Genomic DNA, 18,802 nt, shown 5'->3' with positions numbered 1-18,802 from the left:
ACTGACCCTGAACCCTAAAAATGCCCCTTTACCCAAAAACTGAAAACTGACCCTGAACCCCAAAAATACCCCTTTACCCTAAAACTGAAAACTGACCCTGAACCCTAAAAATGCTCCTTTACCCAAAATGTATCAATATTATTTAATTACCAATTAAATATTAATTAACAATAACAATAAAGTAAATATATTAGCACATTAGCTGTAATTATTTTAATAATTAATATTATTTTTCCCAATTAATTACTTAAAAATAACACAAAATTATATATATTAAAAATTTACTCTAATTAATGTAATTAACTAATTACAATTAATTAATTACCAATTAATTACTAATACAAAATATGTTCAAAATTATATTAATTAATTAACTAATTAATATTAATTAATTATCAATTAATTATTAATTAAAAATATTAACAAACATATATTAATTAATTAATTATTATTAAATTACTTCCCACCCTATTCCCCTATAAACCCACAACCCGCTACAGAATTACATTACGCAATTATTATAAAAACAAAATTCATTTAATAAAATATTTTATAACATTAAGACACACTTTTCACACATATTATTACATAAAAATACACTATAAAATATTATATATTATTAAAAATTCGATATTTTTGCTATCTATATTTTATACAGTCGATATTACTTCACTTACCTGAAAAACGATATTTTTGTAGTCGATATTATGTCCAGTCGATATTTTGTCCAGTCTATATTTAAAACTCGATATTATGTCCAGTCGATATTTTGGAGTCGATATTTTGTCTGTACACCCCTGTTTTTCTCTAGCCTCTCTTGCTTCTTTTTGTGGTAATGCCATATATGGGCCTGCAACTCCATCAGGGATTGGTGTGTAACCCCACCACGCTGTCCATTCCGCTTTGTATCTCAGTTGGAAGCCCCTTTCAGAATATTGTAAAAGAATGTGACTTGTGGGTAACCCTGGGTGGAGCTGGTGTAGAGGTACTCTGCAGAATTTCACGGAGTTACAGGAAAACTCAGTAAAATTCAGCAGAGTTCTGTGGCCTTGCGGAGTCACTCATTCATCCCTGTCCCCGACTCCCCCTCTGCAAAACCTCCAGCCCCCCACCCCTCCTTCCTGCTAAACCCTCAGCACCCCACCCCTCTCCCGCGTAGTAAGGACTGCTGGCTGGGAGACTTACCTTCCTCCCATATCGGTGTCCTGCTCCTACTGCTGGCTCCACTCGGCTTCGCTGCTCCGGTTCAATTAACAGGAAGAACTGCAGTGTGCATGGCGTACTGCGTGAAGGAATGCCTGACCCTATGAAATCCCCTGATAGGGTCAGACATGCCTTCACGCAGTATCTGTAAATTCTGCTCCGCCGAGATTGTGGGGTTTGGAAAACTTGGCACTCCAAACGGAGTGTGGAGTTCTAAAACTCCGCAAACTTCGCTGGCGAAGCTGAGTTAACCACCCACCCTTACTTGTGGGCCCATATCAGTCCAAGGCTGTCCTGTCTCCTGTCCCCATCATTCCCTTGTCCTATTCAGAAAATAGTTTTTTATCTTCTCTGGCTTCATAGTTTCCACCATTAAACCTCCTACATCAGGGTGGTCAGGTAACAACTCCCTCACGGCCGTCCACATTCGGTGTCTGCATGACTGAATGCGGTACCATCATGCTCAGTGTTTGTTAGGATGAAAGTTGGGTGAACATTGTGTTAGTCTGCTCTTTGATAAGACTCCTTAGTACACTTTTGAAATTGCCTATTGCTAGATTTATTCTCACTGTGTACTTCTCAAAACATGAGATTCATTTCCCTGCTCCATCCAGCAATGGCAGTAACTTTGTCCTTAGCCTTTCTTTATCCATTTGAGGACATGGCTCAAAGATAGTCCCTTGCGTGTCCTTCTGTAGTAGCAGGTACATTTCACCTTGAGTAGCTCTACCGGTTTTTCCCTAACATAGCTTGCCTATCATTTTAGGCATTCATACATGGAGGGGAAGTTCCACTCGGAATCTCCTCCTCCATGCCAGATGCAGTCTTCTGCTATAGCCATGTTCTCTTGTTCGAAGGATCCCCCCTTTGGCCAAGGCTATTTGTACTGATCTTTTCCTTTGGACCAGTGAGCTAGCAGGTGGCAGAACAGCCACACAAAGGTCTTGCCATCCTCTCTGGCGACTATCTGGAGAAGTGTGGCTCAATGATTAGAGCGGCAGACCCTGATGCAGAGATCTAGCCCGGGACCAGGGTTCAATTCCCCGCCTCGGTGGGTCTTGGGCTCAAAATTCCACTGACCTGATAATTCTCGCTTCGGTGCCTATTCCAATCATGGAGTCCCACTCTGCAACTCTGGGCAATAGCTTGCTTAATCTCCACAACGGCCCCCACAACACTAACAATGCCTGGCCTCCACCTTGGGGGTGCCCAGGAGTGGACGCCTCACAGGGAAAGCCAGGATGGGTTCCACAGTGGTATTCGTACAAGCGCCTTGTGACCCTTGCGGGTGAGTAGTACGCTATACAAGTATCAATTTACATTTTACATTTATCTCCTTTGGGTTCAGTCTATCTATCCCAAGCATTTGAGTGGAGCAGCATGCATCTTCGTTGCTGCTCCCCTCTTGCACGCAGTGCCATGCTGTTTTTCCTATGTCTTTGTTGGGTCAGTACCAGGCTACCTTGAGTTCTTATTTAACTGTCAGCCCCTCTCCTACATTAAAAATTTGGTGAGGCTCGGTCTTTTATCTCCCAGTCAGTCCCTCTCATACATTGAACATTTGGTGGGTCTCGGATCCCAGCCAGAAGCCTCTCATCTAATTATACTTCTGATTCTTCCCCGATCTATGTCCTGTGCCTACTCCTGCTCTCCTCATGCAGGGGCACCCTGCTCTGCTTTCTCAATGGGCTTCCTGGGTGCGAGCTCTTTCTCTTTCCCTCCGTAGCTCTCGCCTTTTTCCCATATACATCCCATCTCTGTTGCCTCCTTCACTGCGCTGTTCTTTTCGGTGGGCTTTTCCCTCAAATTCGCTCTCTGTTGGCTACCTGAGCAAATCCAGCAGCTCCACCATGGGATCCCGGGAGACGATGGCCCGCTTCCTCACTCCTGCTAGCTGTATCACTGTCTTGAGCCACTAGAAACCTGCCTGTCATTCATTTGTGTTCACCTGGACCAGTGGAGGTTGCTTATTCTTAGGGATTCTGGGGTTCTATGTGGTGGATGCGATGGACGAGGTGGAGATCCCTTGCACTGGACTGGGGCAGCGCTGAGTCTAGCTGGGCCTGCTGGCCTTTTAATTTCTCATACCTCGGTCAAACCATTCATTGTTCGGTAGTGGGCCAACGGGTGGGTTAGAGTATCCTACTTTAGCGAGAGCATGTAAGAGTACCTCCATACCTGCATATGGTGTGGGAGGTGTCTCAAAGCCTTTGACTTTTTTGGTGTTTTGGGAACGTGCACACCCCTCTGGCCATGTGTGCTTTATTATGGCCAATCTCCCTGGGCCATTGTGGTGTCTATGCGACTATCTGGGAGATTGATCTGCCATTTCCTGTTCGCTCTTTTGTCGTCTGGCTATGTGCCACCCCATACATGACCTGCCAATCAGAGACCTAGTTTCCTGGGTCTCAAAACCTGTTTGCCCATGTATTTATGAAGCTGGTTTACCTGGAGTTCACAATGGGCAAACTCGTCAATAAAGATGCAATTTCGTTTGTATACATGAATGTATCGTTTTTCATATTGACATCGACTTTTCAATATTAACAGACTCACTTCAGGCAGGTCAGGAAGCAGGGTTCAAGTTGTTGGAGGTTTTTATGTCCCTGTAATTCAGAGCAGGAGGCCAAGCAACTAGCCCTTGGAGTCACTCTGGTAGTCCTGGGTTAAAGCAGCAAGGCATTTCTCAACCAGCCAGGCAATCATTTGAGGTTTCAAGGCAGGTTTCAAGCAGCAGGGTTGTCCTCAGGGAACACAGGGCAATCATCTGAAGTACATGGCAGGCCTTCTGAGTGTCTTCTGCAGGTCCAGGAGTAAACTGAGAAAGGGTCTGGGGGTCCAGTTTTTACAGCTTGTGCCATCTTTGAAGTGGAAGAAACTTCTAGAGCTTTCCCTCCACAGTTGGTTTTGGAATTTCATTCCTCCCCGCCCAGACTCCAAGAACTCAAGGGTGACAAATACTGGTGTGAAATTTAATAGGACAGGGAACAGTTCCACCCCTCCCTTCCTGGCAGGACGTCCCATCCTGCCAACACCTAGTCACACTGTCTGGAAAGAACACACAACAACTAACTTCAAACTTTTCACAGTTATGTGACCCAGGACACAGGCTGCAGGCACCAAATGGTTAAGACAAGAAAATGTCAACTTTCCAAAAGTGCCATTTTCAGAAGTGTAACTTGAATTCCGACTTTCCCACTTAAAAATGATTTTAAATTACAATTCCAAAGAATAAAAAACAAGACATTTCTACCTGTTCCCAAACAAAAGTTATCACATATTAAATGTAATAAGGTAACTTAATGTTATATTATGGGAGCAGTAGGCCTCACAGTAGTGAAAAATGATTTTGGGCGTTTTTCACTAACAGGACATGTAAAAACTTAAAAATACATATCCAACCTTTTAAACACACTGAACCCCGCCTTTTGGGCTGTTTGGGGCCTACCGTAGGGTGTCTTATATGTGTTAAAAATGAAGTTTTAGGCCTAGCAAAATGTTTATTTTGCCATGTAGAATTGGTAGTTTAAAACAGCACACAGGCGGCAATGGCAGGCCTGAGGCATGATCTAAAAGACTACTTAAGTAGGAGGCGCAACAAGTGCTGCTGGCCTACTCGTAGCATTTACTTTTTAGGCCCTGGGTAAATGTTGTACCACTTTACTAGGGACTCATAAGTAAATTAAATGTGCCAAACAAATGTTGCCATATTTAAAAGGTGTGAGCACAAGCTGTTTAGCACTGGTTAGCAGTGGTACAGCGCAAAAGCCAAAAAAACTAATTGAAGCAAACATGAGGTGTGTAGGCAAACAATTTGGGGAAAGACCACTCTATGGCTGACGGGTCATACAATTGTCCTTGCCATTACACTATACTTCTACGTGGTTCTTTTCAGCATTCACCTTGCTTCAATAGCATCAACATCTTTGTGGATACTCACTTTGCACACACTTCTGCTTTCATACCAGGAAGTAATTTGGCATGTATTCCCCCAGGAACCAAGCTATCTGCGAGACAGGAGAAGTCTAGTCTGTATCCAAGCCCACTACTTTCTGGAGATAATTTAAATATCCTTTATATTTATTAATTTATTTATGATATTGATGTACTGGGGCATCATCACCACAATAGCAGAGTGTGTCAGAAAGAACACACCACGTAACACACTAAAGCAATAACCACAGTAGAGTCTGCTTCACTTCTAAAATGCAGCTTTGGCGCTAAAGATTCAGGGCATCAAGGCCTGATGAACGCACCACACTTAGAGGCTTTATTTGAGTCTTCTGGCAGAGAGTTAGGGATCCTAGGAAAAACATCTTTATTGGTCACATTTTCAGGGTCAGGGAAAGCCCCTTAGGGGATGAGTTTATTTAGGAGATTGGTGGCAGGGATCAGATTGTTGTGCAGGGCAAGCGAACAGTACCAGTAACCGTTGGCTCTAATCTGCACAATTATGACCAGGGCTGTGTCCATTGGAGTTGCACTCATCTTCCTTCTAGTTTACATGTGTGACTTCAGTAACCACACAGAGAAGTGAGTATTCCACTCAGTTTGACCATTATGGAGTGCATCATTATCAAATGCTGTCAAAACCTCTATCCAGCCCTCCCATTCCCTCTGCAACTAAATCGCCAACTTAATCCACACCAAGTTTGCCAACATCTACAAGAACTTTGAACCCCAACAGCCACAGCTAGTTCTCCCAGCAACTCCCACCATCCTTCCGCCATACCTCCTGACTCACTGGACACCTCTCTGCACTGAAACCACAACCTCCACATGTCCTCCATCCATTCTGGACCCCTACCGACCATTACCCACACCACGCCTTCAGCTTCAGACACAAAGTAATTGGAACACCGCTCACCAGCATGATCCACTCAGCGTTCAGTTCGCCAAAGTCAAACCACTTCTGAATAAACACACAGTGAACCCATTAGACCTCAAGAGCTACTGCCCCATCTCGCGACTCCCCTTCCCAGCCAAGCTTCTGGAGAAAGCCGTCAACTGCCAACTCATAGACTACCTGGAATCGAACCACCTGCTCAACCACTCCCAGACCGGTTTCTGCTCAAACCACAGCTCTAAAACAGCCTTTATAGCCACCACGGATGACATCAGAGTCATCCTTGACCATGGTGAGTCAGCAGCCCTGCTCCTTAACCTGTCAGTGGCTTCGACACAGTCTCCCACCACTTCCTCAACCAGACTGCTCCACATCGGCATCCATGGCAGCGTCCTCAAGCTACTATCCTCTTTCCTCACTGTGCCCATTCAGAAGATCCATCTCCCGCTGTACAACTCTGTCCCCAAGAGCGGTGTACCCCTGGGCTCCTCACTCAGCCCACACTGTTCAACATCTAAATCATGCCTCTGGCACCCATTGCCCGCAGCCATGGCCTCAACATCATCTCCTACGCAGAAGACACCCAGCTCATACTCTCCCTCACCATAGACACGTACACCACCAGAGAGAACTTCAAGAACGCCACGACTGACATAGCTGACTGGATGAAAGTCAACTGCCTCAAACTCAACTCCTACAAAACCAAAGTTCTCTTCTTCAGAAGACCCCCCTCTTTGTGGGACAACTCCTGATGGAGCCCTGCCCTTGGACCAGCTCCCACTCCCACCACCCATGCCTCAAACCTCAGTATCATCCTCGACAGCGAGCTGTCCATGAGACTACAGAACAACTTGGTCGCCTCCACATGCTTCAACACCCTCACAATGATCCGTAAGGTCTTTCAATGGATCTCAACAGATACCAGAAGAACCTTCACACATGCGCTCATCACCAGTAGTCTTGACTACGGAAACACCCTCTATGCAGGAACCACCACCCTCCTTCTCAAGCACCTCCAAACTATCCAGGATGCTTGAGCAAGCTTCATCCTGATCCTGCCCAGACGATCCCACATCATCCCCCACCTCTGTAGACTTCATTGGCTACCCATCAAGAAGAGATGCCACTTCAAACTGCTCACACACGCCTACAAAGCCCTCTACAACACAGGATAAAAATACCTGAACATACACCTGCAGTCTGCTTCCCTGGCCCTCGCCACCATCCCCTGCATCCATCGCATTCAAGCTGGAGGATGCTTCTTCTCCCACCTTTACAACACAGATTTTAGTCCCTATCCAGACGACAATGCCCAAATTATATGGAAATACCCTCTCGCCTGCCACAGTAGAACTATGGGAAGTAAAGGAGGTAAATCTTAATGTACTTTACAATCCTAGTTTAAGGCAAATAACATATTATCAATTATATACCTATTGATTTCTATACTCATAGACCAAAAACAACACCATCGTAAGAGCACTGGGTAGTCATGCAAAAAACAATTCAAACAATTAAAAAAATATACAATTTTATTCTTAAAAACAGGGTATTCACCGTGTACAGAGTATTGCAATTAAAAAAGAAATTTATACAAAAAACCAAGACAAGTCGACGCAGCGTTTCGGTGCTTTTGCTGGAGATCTGACACCTTCTTCAGGACGGTTTTTTTTATCTATAAAAAAATGCATATATGTACTCCACAGGCTCTTACGTACAGAATAGTATATCAAGTGTGAGTCCTAATAGCAACACAATGTTGCACTAAATTCTCTGGTGCATCAATAAAAACCTATACATTGCCATATTATTAAAAACATTGTTTACAAATCAATTTCTTTTATACTGGCTAACCCTTCTCGTACCCAACCACCTCCTCATATAGTGTGGTCTATTAATCTCAACATATTGCAAGAGGAACCGCTTCAACATCATGGTTGTTTTAGATGGAATTCCGTCTATCTGTATCATCAACTTTAAGTGTTTTTCCTTTATCTATACATCGACCCAGATGATTATATCTCATAACATATCTCTAAAAGTGAATCTTTAAACACCCACGATCAAGGTGTAGTCGTGCAGATTGTTTGTTATATTTCATTTAAACAATCTTGCAGTTCCTATATAATAAAACATTCAAGTCTTTATGTCTAGCATACAACGCTCTGAACAACACAGGTCCTCTTTTTCTTAGAAACCTCTTTGCCTGGTATGAACCACCCAGACAGTTACGTTCTGCAGGTGCTAGGCAGATGAAAGTGCAGAGAATACGGTCCGCATGTTGGGGCAGCCGAAGTTTCTCCTATGGCACTGCTAAATAAAAAGAAAATGTGGGGAACATCCTTTACAACCCGGATTTTACTCTGCAAGGCTTTCACAACACGTCCGTTACAACCACGACTTGCGCTGGAGGGCGCTAGAGGATTAAGAATAGTATATTTACTATTCCAACACCTTCCCTAGTGTCCACAGGGACTGGTGTTAGAATAGTAAATTATACTATTCTCAATCCGCGCCCCTAACGCAAGTCGTGGTAACAACTTGCACAACGCTGATAAACGTTGATAAAGCACGCGTTGTTATAGTACGCGTCGTAACGTCGTACATCCTTATGTTGATGTGAATTTTTTTGTTTGTACATTTAATACTCCATAATTTATGTATTTTTGATCTATGCTTGTTTCTGGCTTTTTGTATATTACTTTAAGGTTGAAATCATACAATTTGCTTAGACTAGAGTCTGTGGTTTCTAGATGGGATTCAGTGGGAGTTCACAGAAGCCAAAAGGTTAAAAACCGCTGTTTTAACATACATAACGGCTTATCGTGGTCAAAAGTAAAGTGATGTCATCGGTGGTGTCAGATGGCATTTCCTACCTATTAGCTTTACTGAAATTGTTTTCTTATTCTAGTGTGTGATGGTGGACTGATGATGAACCAAATGATGCTTGCTCATTCGGGCCACATTGTCCTTATTTGCTACTGATTTTAGTTTTATGGGTAGTTGAAACTGTAATTTCACCCACAAACATTTGGGGGCAGATTTACAATAAGTGGCGCATCCCTGCATATCAGCAGGGATGCGCCACTTATTGTGCAAATACGGCGCACCATGGGGCAAAAACGGCACAGATGCGTCACGCATCTGTGCCGTAAAAGTGGCGTATTGCTGGAGTTGCGTCGCAAGCGCGACGCAGCTCCAGCAATGCTCTAGGGCGGCCTATTCTCACAATGCTGCGTCAATTCTTACGCCTGCTTCAAGCAAGAACAGGGTTTTGACGCAGCATGGGCCCCAAAGTGACTGAGTGAAATCTTGTAGATTTCATTCAGCCACTTTTAGGAGGCGTTCCTGCGCCGGAACGCCCCCCCACCCCTTGCGCCAGAACACCTCCTTTTGACGCAGGGCTTTACAACGTGACGCATCTCCCAGATGTGCCACGTTGTAAATATCCCGCACCATGGTGTACCTTTTGCGCCGCCACTGCGTCACAAAAGTGACGCAACAGCGGCGTAAAAGAGGCACAAGGGTCTTGTAAATCTGCCCCGTATATGTTCCCAAGCCTCTGGCTTCAAGGAGATTTCAACGTTACATAACTAAACCAAAAGAAGAACATATCCTGCAAAAATCTTTTCTTCCAAGCTCTTTCTCTAAGTGACAGTTTTTGCCTCGATTTACTTCTGTAAAACCTTCTATTTTTAATAAAAAAACAAAAAAAATTAAACATTGCAACCTTCACAAAGCCTGCAAACCTTTGAAATAATCTGCTTGAAGTTTATGAAATAGAAACTTTGGAACTGCACACACCGTAATTAATTTTTGATAACATTTGGTTGGTTATGGCAAGCAAACTGATAGGATGTTGAAGCGGACATATTAACCGCATCGCTGCGGCGGTCATTTTTGTGCTGCGCGGCTTTTTTACAAAAGCTATGTTACATGACGAGCTCAGCTCGTCATCCGCACACGCCCCCCGTGGCTGATGACGAGCTGAGCTCGTCATCAGCATCGAAGGGGTTAAGGATCTAAATCCATACAACATTGCAAAATTATGAACACTAAAATATTAACCACAATTCTCTTTTCCCTAAATCTCTAAAGATATAGCCTTGATAAATCTGGCACTTGTCAAAAAGGCTAGACTTGTTAATTAATATCAAATACCAGTCCGATGGATCTTGAATGGTTCTCGGAGCATTCTGGTTGTTACAAGGGCCCGTAGATGTAAGTGGAGGAAGGAGACTAGGAAAAGAAAATGTAATTTGTGTAGTTGAGGTCAAATGTAAGAGCAGCAGCCAACGAAGGCGAGGGGTGAAAAAAAAGCCAGAGATTCAACTAGCACAGCGCAGTATTGCAAAGTACTAGCATGATTAGAGTGTCGATTTTAATAACATAGCAGACTTCACTTGCTCCACGTGTATTCCTGGTGTGATCTGTTCCAGCAGTGTAACAAGCTCTCTGATTTAGACGTTTGATAACTAATGTGGATGAAAACACAATGCAGTAATCTTGTACCAATATACTTCACGAGCATATGGGTTCTATTAAGGATACCTGGGAGACTATTTATGAGCTGGTTTGCATCGCTCTTGCACCACACTACATGGTGCAAAAGTGATGCAAACCTTATATGTGATTTATGAAGCCACACAAGGCCACTTTGCATGGCCCGGAGTAGCTCCATATATCTGTAGTAAGGCAACACAGTGCAAATCGCTGCCCTGGGAAGGCATTCCATGGCGTTGAGTAGATGTTATAAACAACGAAGGAGTGACTCAAGTGCAAAACAAAAAGTGATAATCGCAATGAAGAAAATACAGTGGGGCAGTCTTAGAAATCCCTAAGGGAGCCCGGACGACCGTCTTCAAACGGAAGAAAGTCAGGGCGTTTGCTAGTCACCATCTAGTTGGTAGAGGGAAAAGACCTAAGTTCTTAGAAGGACCCTCACTGCCCAAATTAGGAAGTGACTAAACGTGATAGTGCAAAAGTGTATTAAACAATTTAAAAAATGCAAAGGTTGTGCCTTTAGAATTTTTTTTAATAATGGCCAACCCGCATTGGTTAAAAACAAAGTGAGCGGACTCCCACGGTTCTTAATTAAGGAACCGGAGTCCTAAGTCAGAGGTAAAATTTGGTACTTCCTAATTTGGGCACTGTTGCACCCACCACATCCTGCTCCGCTGTAATCAGGCGTCGTAGCACGCTGGGGAGACATTCGGTCACCCCAGCGGGGACCCGATGATGAAGCATGTCACCAACTAGTGGTGAGTGAGGGTCCTTCTAAGAAGTTAGGTCTTTTCCCTCTACCAACTAGATGGTGACTAGCAAACGCCCTGACTTTCTTCCGTTTGAAGACGGTCGTCCGGGCTCCCTTAGGGATTTCTAAGACTGCCCCACTGTATTTTCTGCACGCGTGTGAGCATTGATCACGCGTGCAGTATACAGCGAAGCATTATTTCATGAATCCATTGCGATTATCACTTTTTGTTTTGCACTTGAGTCACTCCTTCGTTGTTTATAGTATATATGATCGGGGTACAGGAGTGTCTACACCCTACCTCTCTTGTTGATATTGAATAGTGTTGAGTAGATGTTCCCATGCCACTTTCATGGTTTTTGATGCATTCCCAGATGTACCAGAACTGGTAGACCTGGGAATGCGCCAAAAACATAGGCCTTCTCAGGTGAGCCATAACGAGTAGAAGTATTTTTATTTCTCCTCAATACTTCCTCTTTCTATGTGTGCTGCATTCAGCATACAGTTGATTGATTCCCGAACGAGGATACATGCATGGAAAGAAGGTGTATACATACGCTGCATAAGAGAATTCACACCCACATACAGTGTGCAAAGAAGTGACGCCACTATCTATGCTGCAGGCTGTTGAGTACCCGTCCCCAGGATCCTACGTCTATGTACTGCCACTAGCCTGGGGCTCATACAAGCCAATGCAGGCAATGAAATCATTCATCAGGTTCATTTCCCGAATGCATCGAGCACCTGCCTGGTCATTCACCTATTTCTCAACAAACAGTCCATACCTTTCATCATTGAAAGTGGGGCATCAATCAATGTTATGTCCATGGATCAATTCAACACACTTGACTCAACGCCGCATCTTGAACACTCACCTGTCAAAGTCTACACCTAGGCTACATCCAAACCACTACAAAGCCATGGCTCCTTTAAAGCATTTCTGTCCCACGGCACAAAATCCAACACAGCTCCAATTCATGTAATACCAGGCAAGCCATCAGGTGCGTGTCGGCTCAGTTTTGCCACTGCAGCGCAATGTGGCACATCTCCATCAACTTTAAGTTTGAGACAGTCCCGAACCTCATTCATCGCTTCCCAACCCTTTTTACTTGTCTTGGCAAACTGAAAGGTATGCGTGTTCGACTCTACATAGACAAGAGTGTTCGCCCGCTGGCACTGTGGCACAGGAGTGCAGCATTTCATCTCCAGGAAGCTGTAAGAACGGAAATTTACAACCTTCTCAGTCCTGACATCATCGAGCCATCTGAAGGCCCCACTCCATGGGTGTCTCCCATTGTGGTCATCCCGAAGGACAATCCAGGGCCTGTCCACATATTCGCAGATATCCAACAGCCAAACAAGGCAATACAACGAGAGCACCACACTGGTCCGCACATCGCGGACATGATCACCCAACTTAATGGCTCCAAACTGGATCTCAACAAGGGCTACCATCGGATCGAACTGGAAGAACGATGATGATGTATTCCAACATTTGCCACTTATGTTGGTTTGTCCCCCTATAAGAGATTACATTTCAGTATCTCATCCGTGGCTGGAATTTTCCAACAAGTAATCTGCAAGATCATTTATCCTTTAACATATTTGCTCAATTATAGCGAAGATATACTCGAGTTTGGAGCCACCCATGAGACGTATGGTGGTGTACTAGACAAAGTCTTTCATCTCCTCTGTGAAGCTTGTCTTACCCTCAACTACAGAAAATGTAAATTCCACAAGACTAAATTAAAATTATTTGGTCACCTCTTCTAGGAAGAGGGAATGACACCCAATCCGGACAAGTTTGCTGCCTTTATGTCTACCAACCCACTTCCTTATGCTCCGTTCCTTCATGGGCATGTCCAGCGTCTGCGCCAGATACAATCAGGACTATGCCACCATCAGCACCCCTCTATAACACCTCACAAGACAAAGAGTGATTTTCCAGTGGTTTCTGGCCTATGAATGGAGTTTCCAACAAATAAAAACTGCTGTAGCTAAAACCACCGTCATGGCATATTTCAATCCCAAACTGGATACTGTAGTGATAGTTGACGTGAACCCAGTGGGGCTGGCACTATTCTGGCTCAGTACACTGGGTCCTCGAAGGTCAAATGTCACATAGCCACTTTTGCCGGCAGAAGCCTGTCTGATGCAGAAAAGGCTTCTTCACAACCGAGAAGGAGAATATTGCAGTGGTATGTGGCTGTGAACAATTCCATGTTTTCTTGTACAGCAAGAAATTCGTCATCATCATGGATCATCTGGCTCTCCTAACTATCTTTGAGAATCCCAAAGTCAAGATGCCCCCTAGAATGGAACGGGGGAGAATTCGCATCCAAGAATATGACTACCTCATAGACCACAAACCTGGCAAAGAGCACAATCCAGATGACTACTTTTCCAGGTAACCTCAAGCCTCACCAAAGAAACACATCCATGGCAGAGGAATATCTACAATTTATAGTCAGTACAAGCATACATAATGCCCTCTATATTTCTAAGATCGCTGAAGTCACAAAAAATTGCAGTGCACTGACTCTCCTGATACATCTCATTTAACAAAGCAAGTGGAAACATAGCACAGAGTGGTGTGATGGCTCAGAGGAAATTAGGGCATTCCACAACATCAAGGATGAACTGGCAGTCGCTAGTGAAGGACTGGTCCTGAGAGGGTTACAGATAGTGATCCCTAAGACTCTCCACAAACAAGCCATCGACCAAGCCCACGTAGGACACTGAGGACTAGTTGCCACCAAGAGGACTCTCCAAGACAGGCTATGGTTTCCTGGGCTAGATGTCATGTTAAAAACGGAACTGCAAAAATGCCATCTGTGCATCTGTCTGGTGCCAGCCACAGGTCCTTTGCCACTTGTGATGTCAGAGATGCCAGCAGGTGTGTGGGTGAGGAAAGTGGTTGAATTCTTTGGCCCACTTGAATCTTCCAATTACCTTCTTGTTCTGATAGATGAATACTCCAGGTTCCCACTGGTTAAGATGTTCTCTTCCACCAGTGCAGCCAAGATCCTTAAGGTCCTGAATGATGTTTCGCAACCTTGGGGTCTCTCATGATTTTAAAATCTGACAATGGACCACCATTCACCAGCGGAGACTTCAGAAACTTCCTGAGAGTCCTTGATATCGAACAGCAGTGCATAACCCCGCTCTGGTCTCAGGCCAATGGAATTGTAGATGGTTCATGGCAACAGTGGCAGCTCCTCCGCTAAGGCAGAGGAGTGGCGCCCCACTGAGCAGGCCGACAAGGAAAAAATAAAATGATAATAACTCATTGTAATTATCATTTTACTTTCCGTCCTAGCTCAGCTGGGTAGAAGTGGGGCGGGCTGCTTTGCACGCAGGGCAAGAGTGTTTTGCCCACTCCAAGTATGCAAGATGCTTTTGCCGGCCGTCTTAGGCTGGCTAAACCGTCATGCGCACTTTGCATGTTCCGCACCAGGCTGCATTACAGTCTGGGTGCCAAGCGTCCCATTCCCTGGCTGAGCACAGAACCACTGTTTGCAGCGTTGTGATTGGCTATGGGGAGCCTGGTAGCTGGGTGCTTGCTGCTTCCTGCCCTGGAAGCAGGCGAAGAGGAACGAGAGGCTGCAGCTACACCAGGTGTTTGAATTTGTTTATCATGCCCTCCGATCCCACGACCCACCACTGTTAAATACCAGCCTCCACTGCCTTGGAACACTCAAACGAACTGTGCAAAGAGCCAATGAAGAAGTACTTGTGCTAAAAGACACTCTCTGTCAAGCCCTGAGACGTACCGGGCCACCGCGCACTGAACAACGGGAGAAAGCCCACCCGCACTCATGTTTAGGTGATCCATGTGGCCAAGTCACCACAGCGGAAGTCTGAATGCCTTATAAGCTCTGACACGGTCTGCACCACAGACCAAGAGAAGAAAAAGAAAATGAAATCTCATGCAGATGTCAGACTGTGGAAACAGGAGGCTTTCTTTGAACCAGGTGATTGGGTGGTAGCCAAACAAAAGCAACAGAAGAAATCGAACACCCCATTCAGCACTCATCCACTACAAGTCACCGCAATCAAAGGGAACATGGTCACAGCATCACGACCTGGTAAACGGTCTGTGCTTAATTTGAACCAGTGGTTTCCAGTGCTCGGCACCGACACTTAATAACCAACACCGGCACTGGTGACAGCTGCCACATTGTAGCTCTGTTTGTGTAAATTAAATATAAGCAGAACAACAGGTGTGTATGAATTTAATATACATTAAAAACAACTAATACCAGCTCCTTCACCATTGTTAGAGCTGGGCGGGCCTCATGCAGTCTGAATGATCACACTAGTATTAGTGTGATGGTTAGGAGTTGTGTTTGTATTGTAATTGGCATTGCTACCAGTGGCAATGGGTGGTGCAAACTGGAGTGGCCTCCTGACGAGGGCCTTCAACTTCAAACAGTGACAAAAACACTTCACACTACCGCACCACAGACCACCATCCAGACTCTGATGACCATTCGACTCTGGTGGCCAGTCCTGTGTTGGCGATTCCTATCTTGCCAAATAACGGAGGAGATAAACGCCCTGGAACCGGAAAGGAGTGGAAATGGTAAATGAGAGTTCAGGCGAGGTGTAGCTTGTGGCTACCTTGCATTGGGCGCTGTTGCAAATAAAATAGTTCAGTAAAATAATACAACACTCGTTGTATTTCTTCTTTCCTGCAGAGTCTTGGGCCGGGGCCTGGGGGGTGAGAGCACTAAGGGGAGTGGTAGCGCACTCCCTTCACTGTGCATCATAGTTTGGTTGGCCGTCTCAGGCCGGCCAGATTATCATGCTCAGTGAAGCTCTCGTCAACCCCAGCTTCATTGCTGGGGCTGGAGAGACCAGTCACAAACTTTTAGTCGGTCCTGGAGCTTGGAAGGGCGAGATTTTGATCAATACCTTATCACTATCGATCTAAAACCCCGGTCTGGTCAACTGAACCTTTATTGCCTGTCATTGAGGGAAGCAAGTGCATCTCTTACCAAGTTAGTTCACCCAATAAAGGACTCCGCTTCAAAGGATCACAAACAACTTCTAGCTTTCAAAGATTTATTATAAAGTCAAGATAAGTTGCAGGTACAAGCATCTCAAAATGAGATTCACCAGATACACGGGCCCCACTACATACATGTGCTCTCTGAAAGCCCTCAGACGAACAACGGAAACTACCAATACCAGTTCTAAAAACAATAGTGCTATTAGCATAGACACATATTGAAATCTATCAGTCATTTACAGCCGGAGAGAAAGTACAGGTTAGGCTGACCCTACCCTGCTCTAGATGGTATCCCTACTTAACCAGGTCTCAACCTATCAAAAGGTGTCAGCAGTGAATGACTCCCAAGGGAAGCCACCCACTCTCAAACTCTTGGTGAAAACCTATAGTTCTCCAATCATGACCCCTCTCTGCCTACCCATCCGCTCTCTAAAGGGTCCTCAGGCTTCTGCTCTAACTCCACCCAGGGATGCTGTCCCTAATACAAAAATCCAACAACATTTAGGACGCCCCTCGTGAGACGCCCCTCACGTGGTGTAGCTTCTGGCTTTTTCCATGATGAGGCCTTGTGGTTAGAGTCGACCTTGCTTCTCAGACTCTTCTCCGGCCCGCTGATACCCCTTAAACATTCCGGAACCCTCCTCCATGTCTGGTCCATTTCTTGAACAAACTCCTATTCATTTTATTAATAATTGAATACCCCCTTTTCTCTTCCAGACAGACATTTGCAGCCAAATCCCAAATCTCATGGTTTTCTAACCGCGTTGCAACATTCCCCGGCCCAGACTAATATGTGTAAATCAACGTTAAAACTTTCCAGCTCTACAACATTTTTTATAGTATTCAACTTCTTCTTTAATTATTAGCATGTTAATACTCTTACTCTACTGATTCGGTAAACACATCTATAAATCAAAGCCTACTCATTATTACTAAACATTAGTGCAATCCATATTGTGAAATTTAACCACCTTCCCCCTCCCTCCTAGCTCTGGCCCTGAGGCCTACCACGTTCAACGTTTCCGTATGCCATCTTACATTTTAGCAGCTACACAACATGGATTCAGGAATAATCACGTCTAATAAAATCATATTACTTCACACATTTCTGTATTAGTTCCACTTCTACTTAAATCTCTATATTAACTACACATTTCAGAATATAGATGTAGGTACTATCAGCACTCATGGCATTTCTCTTCATGACTTGTGCTTACTACGTGTAAGTGTGATGTATTTCTACATTTTGGTCAGTTTGCGCTCTCTCAGTTCCCCCCTTTGATGACCTCTCGGGGTCATCATTAACATTTAAACTGCAGTGATTGCTAGCATAACTCGTTTCTGTGTTTCCAGAGCCCTCAGACTCCGGTACTGACTATCTTGTATGGCAGCCAATCTCTGCAGCTGTTTTCTCTGAGCCCTCTCTGACCTTCTTGCTCTGTACCATTTGAATACCCTCACCAAACCCCACAACACGATCCCACAGATCAATATTATGATGATAGGTTTTAGTATTTTCCACACAAAGCTTTTGCCTAAGGTGGTGAGCCAACCTCCAGCTTCACTTATTCCTTGGCCCACCTTTTCCCAGACATTTTCTCTGCTCAGGTCTTCGATCTCTTTGTGAATATCAGTTATGTTCCTAATAACCTTTTCAAGGGGCTTCGAATTGTCTGGAATGTAAGTGCAACATTCTTGGACCTTCAAAGCCTTACAGACTCCGCCCTCTTTTGCTAATAGGACATCTAATGCAAGACGGTTCTGGAGAACCATAGCCCTTATCGATTGCATCTCTCCTTCTACCAGCATTAAGGACTGAGCAGTGCTGGCAGACAACCTGTCTACGACTGTTGCCAGTCGTCTAATTTTAACATCATTAAGGATTAATCCCAAAAGAGGGAACACAGCTCCAAAGACATCTCCAACCATTTCTACATCTCCTACATCTCTCCTTCCCCTCGCTGATGTCTTGCCCTCGATGATCTCTAAGTCTTGGGCATGATATATTTTAGGGAAGATAATTGCCAAATAACATGAGCCATACCAATTATCAGGTAGCCTCACATAGGCATTTCTTCCACATACAAAATATACATTTGGAATCACTTGCATTCCCTTCAGGAAGTCCTTGGTGTAGTACTCTAAATTGAAAGCATGTTCACAGCTAACTTCTCCCACGTATACATTTTCATAATACGTTTTGGCTCTATGAAGACATAACTTTCCTCTCTGCGTTCTATCTAAAGCTATTGGACCACTACTACCCTTTCTCTTGTGTGCTTTTTCTTCCTCGGTCCAATCTGTTTTCCATTGTCCTGATTTTTCCAAAATCTTTTGTCTCCTATTCCGATCATCCACCTGCCCTATAAACTTTTTCTCAACTTCTGACACCTTGCATGTCAGGTTATTTCTACGGGCATGTGAAGTATCTAAAGTAATCCAAGGAATGAAAAACTTTGCCAACCTGTCTTCACTCTTCCAGTAG

At 44.5% G+C, this 18,802-nt stretch overlaps 1 protein-coding gene across 1 annotated transcript in view; it reads left to right on the top strand.

The window, feature by feature from the left end:
* Positions 1-13,558: 13,558 nt before the first annotated feature.
* Positions 13,559-18,802, top strand: part of LOC147711539 (uncharacterized) — a 91,545-nt gene continuing 86,301 nt past the window's right edge. Inside the window, exon 1 of the mRNA XM_086919500.1 lies at positions 13,559-13,710. Coding sequence (XP_086775626.1) covers positions 13,559-13,710 — 152 coding nt within the window. The remainder of the gene's footprint in view (positions 13,711-18,802) is intronic.

The sequence above is a fragment of the Lissotriton vulgaris genome, chromosome 5 (genome assembly GCF_964263255.1).
Source record: "Lissotriton vulgaris chromosome 5, aLisVul1.2, whole genome shotgun sequence".
Classification (NCBI taxonomy): domain Eukaryota; kingdom Metazoa; phylum Chordata; class Amphibia; order Caudata; family Salamandridae; genus Lissotriton; species Lissotriton vulgaris.
This window is presented reverse-complemented; position numbering and strand designations above follow the sequence as displayed.